The 18128-nt window shown below is 41.7% G+C and overlaps 1 protein-coding gene across 3 annotated transcripts in view; it reads right to left on the bottom strand.

Annotated features, from left to right (window-relative positions):
- The window catches only part of TOM1L2 (target of myb1 like 2 membrane trafficking protein), a 58577-nt gene that overhangs the window by 32397 nt on the left and 8052 nt on the right, over positions 1-18128 (bottom strand). For all 3 annotated transcript variants that reach the window (XM_026095162.2, XM_026095164.2, XM_026095165.2), the window contains exons 2-4: positions 5440-5524; positions 4647-4725; positions 2846-2995 (exon numbers count right to left, since the gene is read on the bottom strand). In XM_026095162.2, coding sequence (XP_025950947.2) covers positions 2846-2995; positions 4647-4725; positions 5440-5524 — 314 coding nt within the window. The remainder of the gene's footprint in view (positions 1-2845; positions 2996-4646; positions 4726-5439; positions 5525-18128) is intronic.

Here is an 18128-nt window from a genome sequence, read left to right as displayed (position 1 = left end):
ATTGAAATATTATGACTCAGTTAAAAACAAAATATCCTCCCCAAGCCCCCACACATGTGAGGTAGAGTATCACTGTGTCAGAGAACTATTGAGAGAAGTGTGTGTGGGCTCTGAACTTAATTCCTTTAATCATCACTTTTAGACTAGTTCTTTGATTAGTTTTATTTTAAAAGCTATCTTTAACCACCTTTCACATTTGAGAGGAGGGAAATCAAGGATAGCAAAATAAAATAAGAAATAATTAATATTTAAACTTACATTCCTATTCTGCTCAGTTCTAGGAGACAGCCTTTCCTACCCTATGTGCCTAGGAGACAATCCATTATCAGCTGCAAGCTAAGAATTCTGGGTTTGCTTCTCAGTTTTGTTAGAATAAATCATCTGCATCAACTGTTCTGATGCTATACAGAGAGCTCAGGAGACTTGCCCGTTGTCCAAAGAAGCACACGACACAGCTGAGAGTGAATTCAGATCTTCTAAGTCCTTAGGCCAGGCTATTAAAGGTAGATGGTTAAGGATGCTGATGTATAAAACCCACTCAGCACTTCAGTGTGCAAACAGGTTAACTAAATATCATTGCAAATCTGCCCCCTAAACAGTGACCATCACAGGACCATTTTTTCCAGTGTCAGACACTTTCTAACACATGTACCCTCAGAAGAATTTGGCCTGCCACTAAAAATCTCCCCATGCTCCATCTTTGATGACAGCGCTCAGCTGCTGGGCAGGAAAGTGTTATGAACTCTGAGGATATATGCAAGCTCTTGCCAGAGGCACAGCAGTAAGCATATTTCCAAGGCCTTTTAGCAAGGTGAAGAAGCAAGGATAACCAATATGTATGATATGCTAATTCATGTATACTGGGAAATAGGTTGAGAAAGTGAGATGTCCAACATCTCAAAACAGTCAAGCCTCTAGATAAGAAACTGCATGGAAGCTTTATCTACCCTTGCTATGGGAAGTCCCAGGAGTACAAGAGTTATATGGCTGAAAACAGATGCTGTTTGTGCAGCCTTTTTCCACACTTCCAAGTTTGTGCTATTAATCCTCTCATTTCTGTACTTATTAATTCTCTGATATCAAATTGTGAAAAGCCTACAGAAGAGGATAAATGTAAGCTAATGTTAGTGGAGCAGAGCTGAGAAGAGATCAGCCCTCTGGAAGAGAGTTAACTCCAACTGCAGGGAGCTCTAAAAGCAAAGTCTAAGCTGAGCAAAGTGGTCATGACATATGGGATATTCTGGGTGTGCATATCCATAGGGCAGATGAGATGAGTGACTGCAATCACTTTTCCCAACTTGTCAGGCAATCTGGAAAACAAAGTCCCCTACCACCTCCAGCTAAAGAGACACCAACAGAACCCACCCACAGGCAACTTCCATAATTCCCAGACTGTTTATACCAAAAGGCATTTAGTACCCAAACAAAATGAGGCTTTTAGCTCTGCTGCATGAAGTCTATTCAGATAAAGCTCTGTTTAAATACACTGGGGCAATGACTGTGGCTTTTTGGTTATGTTACAAACACTTCCATTTTAGCTCCATTAACGCCTGGGAATCCACCTAAATCCAGGTCTCAGCGTACCCAACATCCTCTAAAACACTGCAGCAGAGCAAACAGTACGGAAACACACACACTTTCTCTTTATGGCACATCATTTAATATCATCACCCTGTCACCGCACTTATCAGCTCTGCCACCAAAGCAGGCAGACACCCATGGGCTCACTCTGATGCACAAGAATTACTCTTAATAATTTCATTAATGTTGCACTATTTTTAGAAATGCCTTGAGATCAGAAACCAGGAATAAAGGGGCCCCACATGCCCTAATGAAATGCCCACCTAGGTTCCCCACCCAGCCTATTTCCTGTTTAGAAATCACTTACTTGCATTGTTATGCTTTAACAATGTCCTGCCTGTGTATTCACGTAACAAATAAACAACCACGAATTCAACTGCATGCTTTGCCACAAAAATAAGAAATATATTTTGAAAGCTACATCATGCACTTGCAAATACCTTCTCACTCAAAACACTGCAGCAGGTTTATATAATTTTAAATATGCAGTGTCTTTTAGTCTCTGATGTATGCAATAGCCTGGTAGGAGCTTAGTGATAAAGCTTCCTATAATTGTCAAATTTCCTCCAGGCAGGCACCAATGTTTCCTCATGTGTTGCTAATGGTTTGTGGAATTAACATGGCTGTTTATTGTTATGCTGCACAGAAGAAAAACTGCTAGACAGGCCCAGGTCTGAACTTCCTCACTACAACAAGCATCTGACAGTGCACTTTTACTGCAGAATAACCAGAAAAGGGGCACCAAAAACTTTTTAACTCCTATGTGACCCTTTACTTTCTATAACCATCTTTAAGAGGAACTCAGAATACTTTGTAAAGGAGGCAAACAGCTCCATTTTACGCTCAGGGAAACAGACACAGAGAAGGTAGGAGTTCTTCAATGGACAGTGAAAGCACGATTCTCCTCTAAAATTTTCCCGGCCTCAAATGACAAGCCCATCACAGAGCTGGAAAGATGGCGGGTCTCCAGCTTCTAGATTTGATTGTCAAATTGCAAAAGCCATCTATTCATCCTTTAAAAAGCCCCCTGTTTTAGTAGAGTGGTACCTATCTTAACTAGAATCCAGACATTTCTCCCTGGATAAAATTACTGTGCATGTTCATGCCGGCTCTTCCCTACCAATCTGGATATACTGTTTGTTTTTACATATAAAAAGCCTGCTACATTTTTCAACGATGACAGCATGTTTAGCGATGCGTACCACTGAAGCAGACAGTCCTTATTTCAGGAAACAACATATGGAAGCAGAGACAAGCTGTGTACCTGAATCAGCGCTAGTACTTTATCCTGTACAATAGTGGGGGGGTTATTCTTGGGCGAGATGATTTTCACCAGAACACCATCTATGAAGTCACGGTTTGCCACTAAGACATGAAAGCGATGGCCACAGTTCTTCACACAGGTCTCCAACACCTACACACACACAAAAAAACATCCATTGTTGGAGCAAAGCTTGATCGCACACACAGCAGCTATGTGGTTGGTTTCTGATTTTGTGTTTTTGTTATAAATCTGTTGGATGAGAGGGAGAGAAGACAGAGGAGAATTTAGTCTTACACTCTCAATTCTTCTTCTCTTCTTCCCCAATATCATCAAGTAGATTCCTTCTCTATACACATATTTAGATGTACCTCGCTGACCATTAATATATTGGGCACTTGTGTAATCTAACTGTGCTTGTTTTCAAGGTAAAGAAATATAAAGTTTTTTCCTCTTCAAAGTAGAACTTTCCAACTTGTGCAGCTGAACAGCTAAATACCCGGAGCATCACATTAAGAGCAGGTAAGACGGAGGACATCCTGTCACAGTGAGAAAGTGCCAAGTTGTGGCACTCCACCATTTTCTATATACCTAAAACACAGCTGGACCAGGTTGCTCTGAGCTACAAGCCATGTTTTAGAGCTGGGAATTCAGGTGAATGATCATCATTCCTTCAAAACACTCCCTTGTGAATGCTCTGACAGGTTATACTTTGACACATTTTCCCCCTGCAACCTAGCTAGAGGCACCTTCCACTTGCCATTCAATTGCCATGGAAGAACAGCTGTTGATTTTTCTCTGAAGAACATGATTAGCATGGAGATAAATCTAATGCGTCACTTCTCCTTACAGCCATGCCTAATAACCACTGAAACTCCGTATCTGAGGAGTTTGTAATTACTCTCCTACTTCAGCTACTTTCATCAGCCATGATGACACGGACTCATTCCTGATGAATTTCCCTTTTTCCTGAACAATGGATAATCTCATGGTTTGGTCTTTGGTAATCTGTCAAAATGACAATCCAGGATAGGAAATGGCAAGAAGACAGAAAGTACAGTCACGCTTCATCAGGGAGATGCAACAAGGGCTCTGTGCAAGAATCATACAGATCACCTACCCACAGCAGTATAACTCGATCTAGTTAGTGCTACTCATTCCTCACGCTGCTGCAGTGTAGAGCCTGCCCAACACCACACTTTGTGGAGCGCTGCACTACCCAGGCAACTCCTCGCTAAAGTCATCAGTAGGAAAGGTCACTTGCAAATTATCTCACACCCTAGCAGAGCTGCGTAAGTGTACAGAATATAATTGAGGCTTTACTGAGTGAAATTAGAACAGCATAAATTAATGTGAGTCTCCTACACAGATCCATTCACAAGGGAAATTGTGCTCCAGCTACCTGTGAGGCTGAAAATATGGCAAGTTCATCATCCTCACTTGGAGGTATGCCTGCAGCTGTTGCCCAGGAGTGGAGAAACATCTGGGCACAGGGAGATAAGAGTAGAAGGGAAAGCCCCAAAGGGTACACAATCCCATTTGGGCTACTTTAACTTTCCTCAGTCAGTACTTGGGATGGGTAAGAGCCCCCCCAAAAATAAAAAATAATCTGGTCATAACAATGCTATGCAAAGCTTCTAGTGACTTTCCCAAGGAAGTGAGGAGGCAACTGGAGAGAAGAAAAGGACAGAGCAGTGGCTGTTAAAGCAAAGAGTGTGTACGTACAAGAGAGCTCCAGGAAAAGGACAATGACAAAAGAAAAGGGATCTGTCCTTTTGAGGCATTCCAGCCTGCCCCCACTCACCGTCAGAGCCAGCATGACCTCTCTGTAATTTTTGTTTCCATTCAGCCTCTTCTTCAGTGCTCGAATGGCATCCTTTGGACTGAAGGAGAAACATACCATTTTTAAAAGATAGTTCAGACACTCTTTTCACATGTCAGACTGTGGGAAAAGGAATCCTTCTTTACTGTTTCCAGCTGGACATAAGCATGTGTGTTAACTTCAGATAACTTGACTACAACCAGACTAGGGTCATGTAGAATTATGCGAGAAGACAAGATATCATAGAAGTCAAGGCCAGAGCAATGCCTGAGGCCTCTGAAACGGCAGGATGTTGATCAAGCAGGAAAGATTGACAGCCACTCAGAAAAAGGCCCAGGGCATAACAGCAGCGATCAGTTCTCCTGCAAACTGCAAGCAGCATAGCTTTTCTGATGCTGAAGGGGGAGATGCATCAGAGAAGCTCTCTACCACCTGAAATGAATGGCATTGCAGCACTGAGAAGACATACAGCTGCCGAAAACAAGAACCCTAGAAGTACAGACTTAGGCACCCCCTTGAACAGTATGCTTAGTACATGTTTTTCACGTCAGCTCCCGTAAGCAGAGACCTACCACAGAAAATGCTGCACCATACACTATTTTTTCTGAAATGAGTGAGGAGCAGGAAAACCAAGCAACTTGAATGCAATATGTAAACTGCATTTAAGTTATGAGCACCTGCCCCCCAAACTCACTGCACCTCCTCACATGCCGAGTGCAGCTGGCCAGAAGAACGTGTTCGTGAACCCTTCGAAGCTTGCTGAGATAGCACCTACCCTTCTTCTGTCTCGTTGATGATGTCACAGATCTCCATGTTGAGCGTCCAGTCTTCACTTTGCAGTGAGCCATCTGTGGCCTTTTCTGTAAAGGGAAAAAAAAAGAAATCCTTGCACATCTTCCTGATTGGGCACTATACTTCAGTCCATCTTTGCTTACTTCGAGCTGAAACTATCCAGTAAAAGGAAGATGGGGGGAAAAAAAAAGTCACGCCTTTCTCTATTGACTCTAAGCAATGTCAAACCTTTCTTCCTGATTTAGGGACCAGCATAGAGGTTTCCAGACAAAAATCAATTATCCATCATCCTCTTTAGCCCATATAGATGGGCTGCTCTTCAGACTCCTCAACTCCTGGGTAGAACAATGTTAGATAATTCCAATTTAAATTTTGCAGTTCCTGCACCGTTAGTCGGCAAGTTAGAGGTAGGAAAAACTCCCTCAAATCAGCATGATCTCCTCACTGTTTTACTATATAATACCTCCAAAAGAACTGAGGGAGGAGAGATAACAACTTGGAGACAAATTTCACAGAAGTCCAGGATTTCAGTGTGTGGAAAGAACTATGAGCACATGAGAACATGCAGCACAGGACAGTTCAAGTCATGGTATCAGTCACGGAGCCCCTTTTTTGCCTGGGACCCTTTTACTCCAATACTGTGGTCCCTCAACATCTGCTTGCCAGGGCCTGGGCGTTGCTTCCTCCCATCCCGCGCTACGTCCCCCATCCTCCTCTCTGCGCTGGAGCGGCTACATGTCCCTGTGCTCAGCGCGATTTGCCTTCCTCGCCCTCCCAAACTCTTCCTCGCTATTTGTGTGGCAGGTTAGTTGCCCAGGCACCACACGAAACGCTAGGCGAAGGATGACCTATAGCACGGTGACACGAGCAGATGCCAGCTGTTGGCAGTATAATTTATAGACAACTGCAAGAGTAGCATAACCATAACTTCAAATAATCCGTTGACAAGGACTATTTTCTCCCTGGGATTTCCTCCTAAATCAATATAGTTCTGCCTAGTGGTGCCTAGAACAGCCCCTGAATTTTTCACATTTCTCACTTGCAGCATTCAAAACCTATCTGCATTACACTGCTCACATTCAGAAACGCTATCAGTCTGAATGCGAGGCCTCTGGCCAAACAGACCCAGAAAGGAGACTTTCAAGGCAAACATTATCTTCTCTTCCAAATTAGTCTAGGTTTGGAAGGCCAATAGGGTAAACGAGACCAAGTTTTTTAATGTAAAATAAACCAAGAAAAAACTTCTAAATAAGTTTAAACATTTTAAAGCAGAAACAAAAGCACAGGTTATCATCTTCTCCCAGGTGCCCTGCACCATCCTTCAGTCTTTATGTCAGATCCCAGTCTGTCCCCCAGAATAAGGCCGGCTTTGTTTTAACTCCAAAGACTCCACACATCTCTTTTTCTGTTTACCAACGTTTTTTCTAATAACTTTTCTATCACTATGACTGAGGATATAGATGTCCACAGGCCATAATTATGGGACATTATTTGGAGCAAGACTATGTGTCTGGATAATTGAATTTTCAATGACTTGTCTACACCAGAACTGTAACTAAAGCAGCTCTACCAAGCATAGTAATTGTAGAAGTCTGAGAAAAAAACAGCAAGTACATGCAAAATCCAAGCTGCGAATGCTGGAAAGAAGTCATCTATCTCCAGAACAGGGAGAAGAGCATGGAAAAGGAGATCACAGAGAAGTAGACCATTCTTTGCAGGCCTCTTTTACCATTCAGAGACACCGTGCTACAAGGCACACAGCAGATCACCACACAGGTTCTGGGACCTGGGATGCAAAGGGAGGTTGGGAGGCTGCAAAAGTCCCAATTGTGGCATCTTCAACTTTTTTTTTTCCCATCATCACCACCTCATGGCAGAGTTCGCTTTAGCAACAAAAACTCCTTATGTGAAATAGTCTCTCTCTCCCCAGCAATCGAGAACCATGTTTTGGTCCCATAACAGTTTTACAGCCTTTTAATTCACTGCAATGTAATACTGTTTTTGAAACAAATCCCACAAACTCATATGTCTTCCTTTGCAGGCAGTTAACCCCTTTGTAACAGCTTACAGAGTACTGCAGCAGAAAATCTGGGTCACACACGCTACAAAGGACAAATGACTACAGATGACAAGTGCTTGTGTGCTCTTTGCCGCTGAAGAAGAAACTAAAATTAGCTTCCAACTCTTGCTCGAATTTAAAATTACCCAAGGGGAAAAGAACGAATTCTAAAAAAGACAACTGTATGTCTTAAACCCACACAGTCTCAACTGCGTATTGCACTAACTACAGAACAGAGACGCAAAAATAAAATGGCAGTAATCGAACTTTCTGGGGGAAGGGGGATTCCCTTTTCCCTAGGGTACCTCGCAAAGGAAATACGAATGAGGTTATTGGGGGCACCCCCTGAATATTCCTGTGCTACCTCCCATATAATGCTGCAGCATAAACTCTTCGCTTTACAGTCTCTAAAAATATCACAATTTTTTGCTGTGGAGTAGTGCCACGTACACATTTTGTCAAAATAAACCTTAACTAAATGGGTTTTACAAGACCAATGAGTGAACTGGCTGCTAGCACAACTTTGTGCAGGATCAGCATTTTCCCCCATCATTTTTAAAAAGTGGTTACAGCAGAACTGTAAAGTATGAATATTGCTAAGTCTCTGCCTGATGTCAAATGCTGTTGAGAACACATGAATTTTGTTAATACATTTTTAGATTAAGAAAACAAATCAAATGCCCAGATTAAGATATACCCTCTATTTAAGGCATAATCTCTCATTTTGCAGCACTGTGCTTATAAATCCTTTGCGCTTTGGTGATCACCTCCTCTGCCAGCAGAGCAGATGCAGCAATTTTTTTTATCTCTGAATATTAAGGGTTTTTTTAACGTTAAATAAAGTGTCTTCCAAAGCAACATAGACTTTATGGAGATAAATAAGTAACAGTTGTGAAGGCAGTTCACTTTCTATAGCAATAAAACTCTAGGTACGATACAAGAACTAAATGCTACTAGTGAAAGCGATTGTCACGAGTAGCTTTGCACAAAGATGAATTCCTGTATCCCAGAAAACATAAAACAGCTCCGTCTGCACTCTCAGGAGAATCCCCGTCCAGCATATCAAACAGTGAAGTAAATTAAAAATCCTCAATAACCTGTCCACTATTTATCGGATATAGCAGAAGTATCGGCTATGCTGATCATCTAGTAGCTCTCAGGCTCCTCCTCAAACAGTAGCTTGATACCATTGACAAGATTGAACAGATTTTGGAAACTATCCCAGAATTGGGAAGGAATGGCATGCTTTCTTCATGCAAACACTCTTCGGAAAAAACACCAGTTCCTCAGACTCAGCCTTACTGAAAGGCAATCTAAATGGCACTGGGGCACGCAAGGGCTCTGAAGCACTACCGCAGGAATTCCAGGGTGACATGAGAAATGTTAAATCGGGGAAAAAAGAGAAGAGTAGGAGCCCTTCCTGCCTCTCCCTTCCCTAAACTGAAGAGTTTATGGTATAGTTTAACTGCATAAAAAAAGCACTGCTGACTCCAAGCCTCAGTGCAAAGGTGCCTTCGCGGCTCCTGACCTGAGAGTAACTCCCAGCTTGGTGTCATTACGGAGCTGGAGATGGCAGCAGGGGCCAGGAGTTACTGTCTCGCACAGAGGCATGAGACCAACAACAAGATTATCAGAAACTCCTTCTCTCTCAGAAACAAGATGTTATCAGTTCCAGCCACGTTTCCCAAATTAAAGCGTAAATGTTCTGGTAGAAAGACAGACAATCTGGCACTCGTGCCTGGCATGCTGCAGAGCTCGAGCACTGCATCCACGCACGCAAATATTAGCTTGTCTCCAGTCTTTACGGAAAAGGAGAAAAAAATGCTATTTTTTCATTCGCACCTTCCATCTGAGATCTAGCTCCGGTGCCTCCATTCCCACAATCTACCAAATGGCAGTATCAGTATTTTCAAGCTCACACTGAAATCACGCACGTGTTGGAGCACTCGGAAAGCACTGTGCAGGCGGGTAAAGCTTCCAGCGTAAGCAGCCCCAGCGCACGCAGCCGCCCAGCCAAGCCTCTTCCCAAGCACCCTGCTCCGACCCGAGAGACGTCACCGCAAGAAGATCAAGTCCGACATGCCCACGTAACTGCTCTGTGAAAAACAGACCGTGCAGGCCAGGCCAGGAAGGTTATGTTAAATACAAGAACAGAACAGAGCTTTCACCACCCATCTTGAACGCAGCTCCGAAGTCACCAAACACCACCGAAATGCTCACAGTGACTGTCCTCGAGATAACTGATCTCACAGCCCTTTCAGACACAGTCCACACTACTTTTGCTTTAGTTACAGTTCAGTGTTGATTGTCGACAGTCTTAAAATCTGACTTTGCCCACATACGGACCAGATAAGGAAGAACTCCTGGCCCTTCCCTCTTGCTCCCCTTCCATTACTCTTCTCTGACCTCTATACTGCAGCTGCTAATGGAGACGGTCTGAAGATTTCCATTAGGATTGCAACCGGACCAAGATCGCAAGTTTAAGTCTGTATGTTATTTAACACTCATAGCACATGCATGTTTGTATATCTGAGCCTGAAACACTGGCTGCTGAAAACACAGTGAAGAGCTACTCTAGCAGAATGACGGCAGCAGGCATGAGGAGGGTAAAAATCTCTCTGAAAGGTCTATCTGTAAGCATCAATAACCGACTGCGGGGCTGCACAACACACTTGGAAGAAAAGGCAAAAAGTTAAGTTTTGTACCAGTCAGCAACCACATTAAACAAAAACAGGGGAACTGCTTTGTTTCCTGTCTGAATACCAGAATCTCTTGAATGAACAGATCTTTGTGCACAGACAAATCACAGTTTTCTCTCTTGGGACTTTTCCAGATGTTTCTGCAGAGACTCTTGATTCATATTTTAGGGATGGTAAGAAGTACACATGAAACACTGCCTTCTGTTTATGCAAGAAACATGCACACCAATGCACCACATTATAGAAATCCAAAAGCAAGAAAGTTCTTATTTCAAATTACTCCCTGACTCTCCAAAAGCTAAGATTTCCTGCTGTCTTTTGGTTATCAAGTGGCATAAAACATCTTTTTTTTAAAAAAAAACTTTGGAAGTTCAGAAGACTGCAGATCTTAAATCCTCGCCTTGTCTCTTTATAGCCTACCTGACTACCAGTGGTGCTCCAAGACCCAAATTAGCCCATCAAACTGTCAGAAGTGTTATATTTCATTTTCCATAATATACGGTTGTGAACAGAAGGAGCCACAATATTAGCTCCCTGTTACTGTTACTTCCATCCTAGCTGGTCCCCATCCCACATGCCGGTTGGGTTCTCTCGGAAGCAAGGGTTATCAGCTGAGGCCAAATGCAAAACGCCTTTACAGAATGGACAAAGGTCTTTCCAGACAAAAAAAGTTTTGCAGAAGCAATGCAAAACATACAAGATAGCTCACCAGGGAAGATAAGCTACTGAATAAGAGGATAACATCTCTCCTCTGAGCTGTAGCTTATAGAACTGTTTTGCTTTCAAGCAACGTTATGTTTTGTGAGTGCCCTTGTCTCTCTTGAATTCAACAAATCATCAGTGACCTATGTGGTACCATCAATAAGACCTGAGGGAAGACCACATACAGTCACCACAAAAACAGATCTCAGCTAGGCAAGCAAAATGAAGATAAGACTAAAAATCTTGGGCATTCCCATGGCTGTTGAGTTCAAGGCATCTCACTTGGAAGACAGAGATACTCCAAAATAATACCCTTGGATACCTCTTGCTTCCTCTACATTTGCTTTTAAAGAGACAGTCACAGACTCTTAGAGATTATGGCAACCAACAGGAATTTTTGTCTTCTTTTTATCAAAATGCTATTAAAAAACAAATGTGAATCATTCAAAACTCAAGATCAAAACTAAACACTGAAGTGACTTATTCATAAAAACTGCCAGTTTCTTTGTTAGAAAGCAAAGCTCCAAGAGCATTTTTCAATTAGCCACCTCACTGCTCCAAGTCCTTTTTCTACACTCCTTATTTCACACTTCTCTGAAAATGCTGAGCTTCACACTTCCAAAGAAAAGCCAGTCAGCTAGAACAAACGGGCTCAATCTGAACTGCAAGGCATTATGGAAAAACGTGATTCGGGTTGTACTGCAGCAACGCTGGTCATCCACTTTGCCTGTTGCGACTTTCCAATTGATTTTAGCTATGCTCACATTGAAACTCCCTGGAATGAAGTCATCTGTCCGCACTGATTGCTTTGCAGAAGTTGCTGGAGTTGAATAAATGAATCATCAAGGTCTGTAATGAATGTGGAGTCTACACTAAAAGAAAATAGCAAGAGAATCTGTAGATATGCACATGTGCAACCATAAAGAGTATTTAGCTCAAATGCAGTCTGAAGGCACAGTGCTAGACTGGGAACTGTCATTTTCTCCAATTAAATTCCAGGTTTTATTCTTTCTGAAACTGCCAACCAAATGCCAAACTTCTTTAAGCCTATCTCCCAGATCATCCTTAACTGCAATCAGAAATATGTAGTATGCAATTATTGTGCCTTTTCAAAGACCTCACGGTATTTACAGTTCTGTTACAGCATTCCTGTGATTTAGGTACGCTGCAGAACAGATACTGCTTAACATCTCCCAGAAATTCAGCCCCTCAGGAGCAGGAAACCACAGCTGATTCACTGAGCATAGCAGAGCAACAGTTTCAGAAGCAAAGCAAGCTGAATGGATTAATACATATTAAACAAATATTAACAACTGTATAACAAAGAAGATTTTTCTTCTATACTCAGATCAGAGCTCTACCTGAACACGGAGAAAAACAAAACAGAAATCCTTATAATAACGTCAGGGTAGGCGGGAGAGCTTATCAGCCTGACCGGCTTAGTTTGTCACACCTCACAGGTCTCAAATGTATTTGCAGGCTGTAAAACCAGACTGACGTTACAGTACTACAACCACTGAATCTGTACAGAAATGGCCCAACAGGACAACCTAGTCCGGGCAGTTTCTGTATTCAGATGTAGTTCACACTAGGCAGAAACAATGATTTAGTCACAGCCCTTAAAGGCAACTGGAATCTGAGCAGTGTGTTTCTAAACAAGAAAGACTTTTGTTATGAATCTTCTCACTGAAGCTCCCCCATCAGCAGAAACTGTTGCTGCTGACACCATGCTTCACTGAATGACATGTGTACGTAAGTCTCTCCCTTTCAAACAGATGGCAGAAAGAGACCACTGCTTCTTTAACAAAAAAAAGTGAAATACTTCAGACTTCCTCATTCTAGACAGCTTGAAAAAAACCACCCAACCCCTTCCTCCTATGTACTGTACGTTCATTAAAGCTAACATGTTGACCCACGTACTGCAAACAGCTGTCCTTCAGAACTAGGTCATACGAAAACAGCTCTCTGCTCGTCAAGCCAGTTGCATGATTCAGAGGCTCTTCTCCCTAAAACTCGGAAGCAGAGCATGCTGTACCGGCGGGTGACTCTCCCGCTTTCAGCAGTGACCTTGGCAGGATTCCTGTCCCACCGCAAACCCACAACATTCAAAGCGTTGTGTTACTTTACAGTTGACAGACAAGTACCTGCTCACGTCACAAATCAATGCGCTAAAGCCTTCAATCAGAAATGCCAAAGCATTTTAAAATATATGCTGTATATGAATGGATTTTAAGGGATTTGAATGGAGATGTTTACTGCGTGATTTACTGAAGGAGAGCAACAAATTAATGTTCTTTTAGGACGTGTCACATCTTAGGGCCAACTGTCCCCCTGTAATGCTGCAGCAGGGGAGACGACGGCTTGCCAGTTCACAGACGTCTGTGATCTATTAGGCAACACTTCCAGCAGTCTAATACTCTCACGCTCTGAGTGTCCATCTTTCTTCCCTAGATGAGAGGCACAAGAGCATAAATTAAAACGTTTTGGGTGACAAAACGTTCTGCCTTGGATTTGCCTTTTCTGCATTAGACTGTAAGTAACCAGAACTTGTCCATATGACTCCATATGGGTGAATTTATCAGTACAGCAAATCTACACCACCTTTTGACCACAGCAGGGCAGCCACTGTTGTATACCAAATTTCATCACCATTTAGTCATGTCCATAGGCAGAACTTGCATTTCAGCCTACTACTTGCCGAAGGGTTTTTATATGGTTTGTATTTCTCCAAGAATTTGGGATCACTGCGGTAACTACCCTGACAGTTTCTTAATTGAGCACCTCAAGTATTAAAACACTGCCATACTAGATGAATACTGCATATTCACCAAGACTAGAAATAGGAAATTACTTAATAGCTGGGTTTGGGCTCACCCTATTCAAAAAAACAGACAAAAAACTACCCAAAGAAGCTAGAAAGTCTATTCTTTTTCAAAATATCTCTTAGTAGCTGAGAAGCTTTTCTCACCAAGACAACTCACTCTAGACCACATCAATATTCCAGTAAAATTGCTTAAACAAATATCTAATTTATAGACATGAATTTGTCCTAATGCCAAAAAAAAACTGCTGTAAAAATCTGCAGGATCCATTCATCTTTATCGGCCCTAACTTACAAATCTGAGAGAAGAGGTAGCTGAAAGTAGGGCTTTATTTCTCAACTTCTTTGCTGGCAAGTACACCTAAAGGCTCCATTGCAGTGGATTTATTTTTATAAGAATTACACAGAACGCCAGTGTGACAGTTTCTTAAACAAACTGTTTGCAAATAACTTTAAAACTTTACAAAAAAAGTAGCAAAAGGATATCACACGTACAAGCAGAAGAATGACTATGGCCAGTGAGATACCACCAGGAGGAAAGAGAGAGGAAGAAGAATATTCTACACATCCGGACGCCTAGTTTCACCATGCAGAGCTCCAGGAAGCCCCGTATTACACTTCGGTATTCCAGATGCATGAAATGCTACAAGCGCAAGCAAGATCAAGAAGGCCTTGTGCTCCGTGACTAGCTGCCCCATGCAGGACTTCACACCAATGGCATCGAGCAATTACAGGTGGGACTGGAAAAAAAGTCTTTATGAAAAGTCATGGATGATCAGTGTGTCAGTGAGCTATATTTGAAATCCATCAGCTCTTGATGGCTAATTTTGTACTACATGAGTAAAGCAAGTTCTAATAACTCACTTGGGACTTCACTCCAGTACTTACAAGCTACGTGCTTTTCATATTCATAAAACAAAACTAATTGCCTTTCATGGATGAAATGTTCTAAGAATTTTTAATCCACATCAGCTGCAAAGTCTAAAAATCCATCCCCATATATTTAAAACTCCCCCTCCCACCCACTCACTTGTAACACGTTGTTTGCTGCAAACAAACTATAAGGCAAAGATAATCCATCAGGCTCCTACATTAGTATTCTTTTTTTTTCCTCACAGGTTACTCCTAAAGTCAATTGTCTGCGTTCTCACATGCTCAAAATAAACCGAAAACACTAATTACATTTGGTAAGGGGAAAAAAGGCAAAATCTGTCATTCCTACAGAGAAAGCAGTTACAAGAACACGTTTACTCTTTAACTGCAGCACGCTACAGCCTATTTTTAAGTAAACATTCATACAAGATAATTAAAATGTGTTATCAATGGAACTAAACAAATCTTGCACTAGGATTATTTCACGCTAATGCTCCCTCACCCAGCACTCCTAATTGTCTACAACCATGAAAGTGAGAGCTCGGTACCCTCTGGAAAACTCCAATTAACCCACAAGCAGAAGGGAACAAGACAGTGAGAAGTCAGCAGCTTTTCATGTCTGACAATTCATGTTTTCCAGTGAGAGATGCCTCAGGTTGCTTTTCAGTTTTGCAGCCTCCCTTCACACTGCTCTAACAGATGACAGTAAACCTGTAAAAGAGGCAACTAGTTCCTATCCCATTCAAATTCTCCTGTATCTACATGGCTTGAAAACCAGTGACTGGGATATGCCAAGTCTTTCACTGCAGGAAGAGGAGGGAGCTGGATGAAGCGCTCTCAGATAACAGGAATAACTTTTGCCAATGCGGCTGTCATTGAAAGGGCTCAGTTGCCAGCTGCCTCTTTCAACAGGCCAAGCTAGCTATTCCTGCTAAAGCTTAAGGGCTGAACATTTCTGAATGATCTTCTCAGAAAACCTGAGTATAAATCAGGCAACAATAATAACAAGACACGTGTGCACAGTTCCATCTTGTATGGGCTGAGAAATGTAGATTCTTGCTCTCTAACAGCCCCATAAAAATTCAACTCCACTTCCACAAGCCTGGTTCTCATGTGTCACTGCTGCAGACAAACCTGAAAAGCTGATAAATAGAAAATGTAAATACCAGAAGTTTAGATCGAGCATGCAAATGCCTGTTTCTGAGATTGTCATTTTACTTTTCCGTAAGTCCCCATTCATCCACCTGCATAATCTAGTCATACTACTTAGTAAATTCTTTAAGTCAGGAACCGTCTCAGTACATTTTATGTTCCACTGTAATAGCATGTATTATATTATGCAATACTGTACTACTGTAAAATTAAAAACAATGTAAACATATCAGAGGATTGCAGTGTACTTTTGGAAAACAGCTCTATTAATCCTTGGACAGCTGAAAATTCTCACTAGAACACAGATTTTGAGCATGACATACAAGCAGTTTGGCTTATTTACTATCTGCAACAGGGAAGTATATCCTAGCAAATGGAAAGGCTAAACTAGTATATCCTGAAAACGCCAGATTACGGATGGGAAGATAACTTTCCAAGTATGAAGGTATACACTCTTCTGGAATCTGGAAAGCAGTGAGCACCAGCAAAGGCACTAGCCTGGCCTAGTTCACTGGGTGATTAGCTGAACGATTGAGCTTTACCACCTTTTAAGGTTAAGCTGTCTTGGGTGTCCCCGTACATTTCTGGGTGAATCAAGAGTTTCTCAGCCTCTTTGGGTACACTGTGCACACTCTTCCCTTTAGTTGAGAAGCAGCTTCCTAAGCAACCAACCACAATATGATGATGCCTTATACGAAAGAGTGCCCTTTAGAGGCGTAAAGTCTGCCTGAACCAGACTGTACCATTTCAGGTCTCTCTCCCAGTGATCATCAATGGCCTGGAGATGACTGTGCAAGCCAGCATGTAAACTAGGATTCATGCACAAGCAGCCACCACTTTAAGAGATGCTACACATGAAATATCTCATTAGCTGCCAATACCCTTTAAGGAACCTGGCTGGAAGAGGGATTTTTCACTACTTACTGGCTATGCCAAGTCATTGGCATAGATAAGGATTGTGAAGGCAGTTTTAATTATAGTAGCTAAAACACACACATGATCAAGCTGCAATGTCAGAAAAGCACCAGAACTGAACACTGACCCATTTGGGTTGTTTGCTGAACTTTAATCACTTTCCAAGTCTGACAGCTGCTCAAACTTAATTGCTCATTACGCTTGTAAATAAAAACTGATCTCACTCTCTGATTAGCCAGCCATCTTATAGTTGCCATAACAACTTCTTGTCTAATAAATGATTTCAGATTTGCCATTATTTGTACTAGCAGAAAATTTCACAAAGGTCTGAGATCGCTCTTTTCACTAAAATACCCTTCTAATTAGAAGAACCGAAAATCAGTACAGAAAGGGCAGCTCAAAGATAATGAAAAAACAAGCTATTTATTACAACGGCTTGAACAAGAGATAAGGGTACCCAAAAATCAAATTATATACTGGATTCTGCTTAACCCCTAACTTTCGTTAGCGATCCTCTTATTACCCTACCTCGACCACATAACAACTGCTCAGGAAAATATCAGAGAATGTTCAGGGAATAACTAGCCACAACGTGGAGACTGAGTTCAAGATTCCCTATAAACAAAATATTCCTGTAGCGTTTACACTGTGATTTTCTCCCCTAATCGTAAATTAGCAACCAACTGAGTGACTAAGTTCCTCAACTCCCAGGTAACTGCTCAGTGAGCGGTTTTTCAGGAACACTAAGGAATAAAGATTCTGGACAGCTTCATATATAAGAGGGAAAAGAGTTTGTATTGAGCCCAACAGATGTTCATAGTATCAAATCCATTCATCTCTTCTGCTGCTATATAAGATTTCCTAAAACAAATATTTGGACTAAGATTTCACCTGCTTGATTTCAGTCCAAAAGGAACTGACTTAGTAGCTTTCACAAAATTAAGGTGGGGGACAAAAGACATTTTGGAAGGATGAGTTATAATATATTATCTCATTTTTGGATCACCTCTGTCAAAAACGTACTGCAGCTGAAAGCTTCAGGCTTGACTTTTTGGACAGGATTGCTAATTAAAGACTTACAGATGTCTGAAAAAAATCTGTATTTCAAAAATTATTTGGTTGTCACGGCATAAATAAAATGCCTCCATGCTCAGCTACAGACGTATTTATTAGTCTGAAAAGACAAAGCGATTGGAAGCTATGAAATACTGCTAGTCTGTAGGGCTAGTACAGTGCAAAGACCTTCCAAAATTTGCTGGCAAAGCTGCTGAAGCTTGCAGTTTCTTTAATCTGCTCAAGGTAACTTTTTGTTTGTATAGGCAAGAAGGGATGTCCTTTTCCTTCCAAAAGGAAAATAAACGCACAAGCTATTTTGAGCTGAATTGAGACAAAACTATAGTTAAAAGCAAAAAAGCAAAAGTCAGGAAATACCAGATTTTAAAAAGTGACTT

The sequence above is a fragment of the Dromaius novaehollandiae genome, chromosome 14 (genome assembly GCF_036370855.1).
Source record: "Dromaius novaehollandiae isolate bDroNov1 chromosome 14, bDroNov1.hap1, whole genome shotgun sequence".
In the NCBI taxonomy this organism is placed as follows: Eukaryota; Metazoa; Chordata; class Aves; order Casuariiformes; family Dromaiidae; genus Dromaius; species Dromaius novaehollandiae.
Note: the sequence above shows the minus strand (reverse complement) of the source record. Positions and strands in the feature narration are given on the sequence as shown.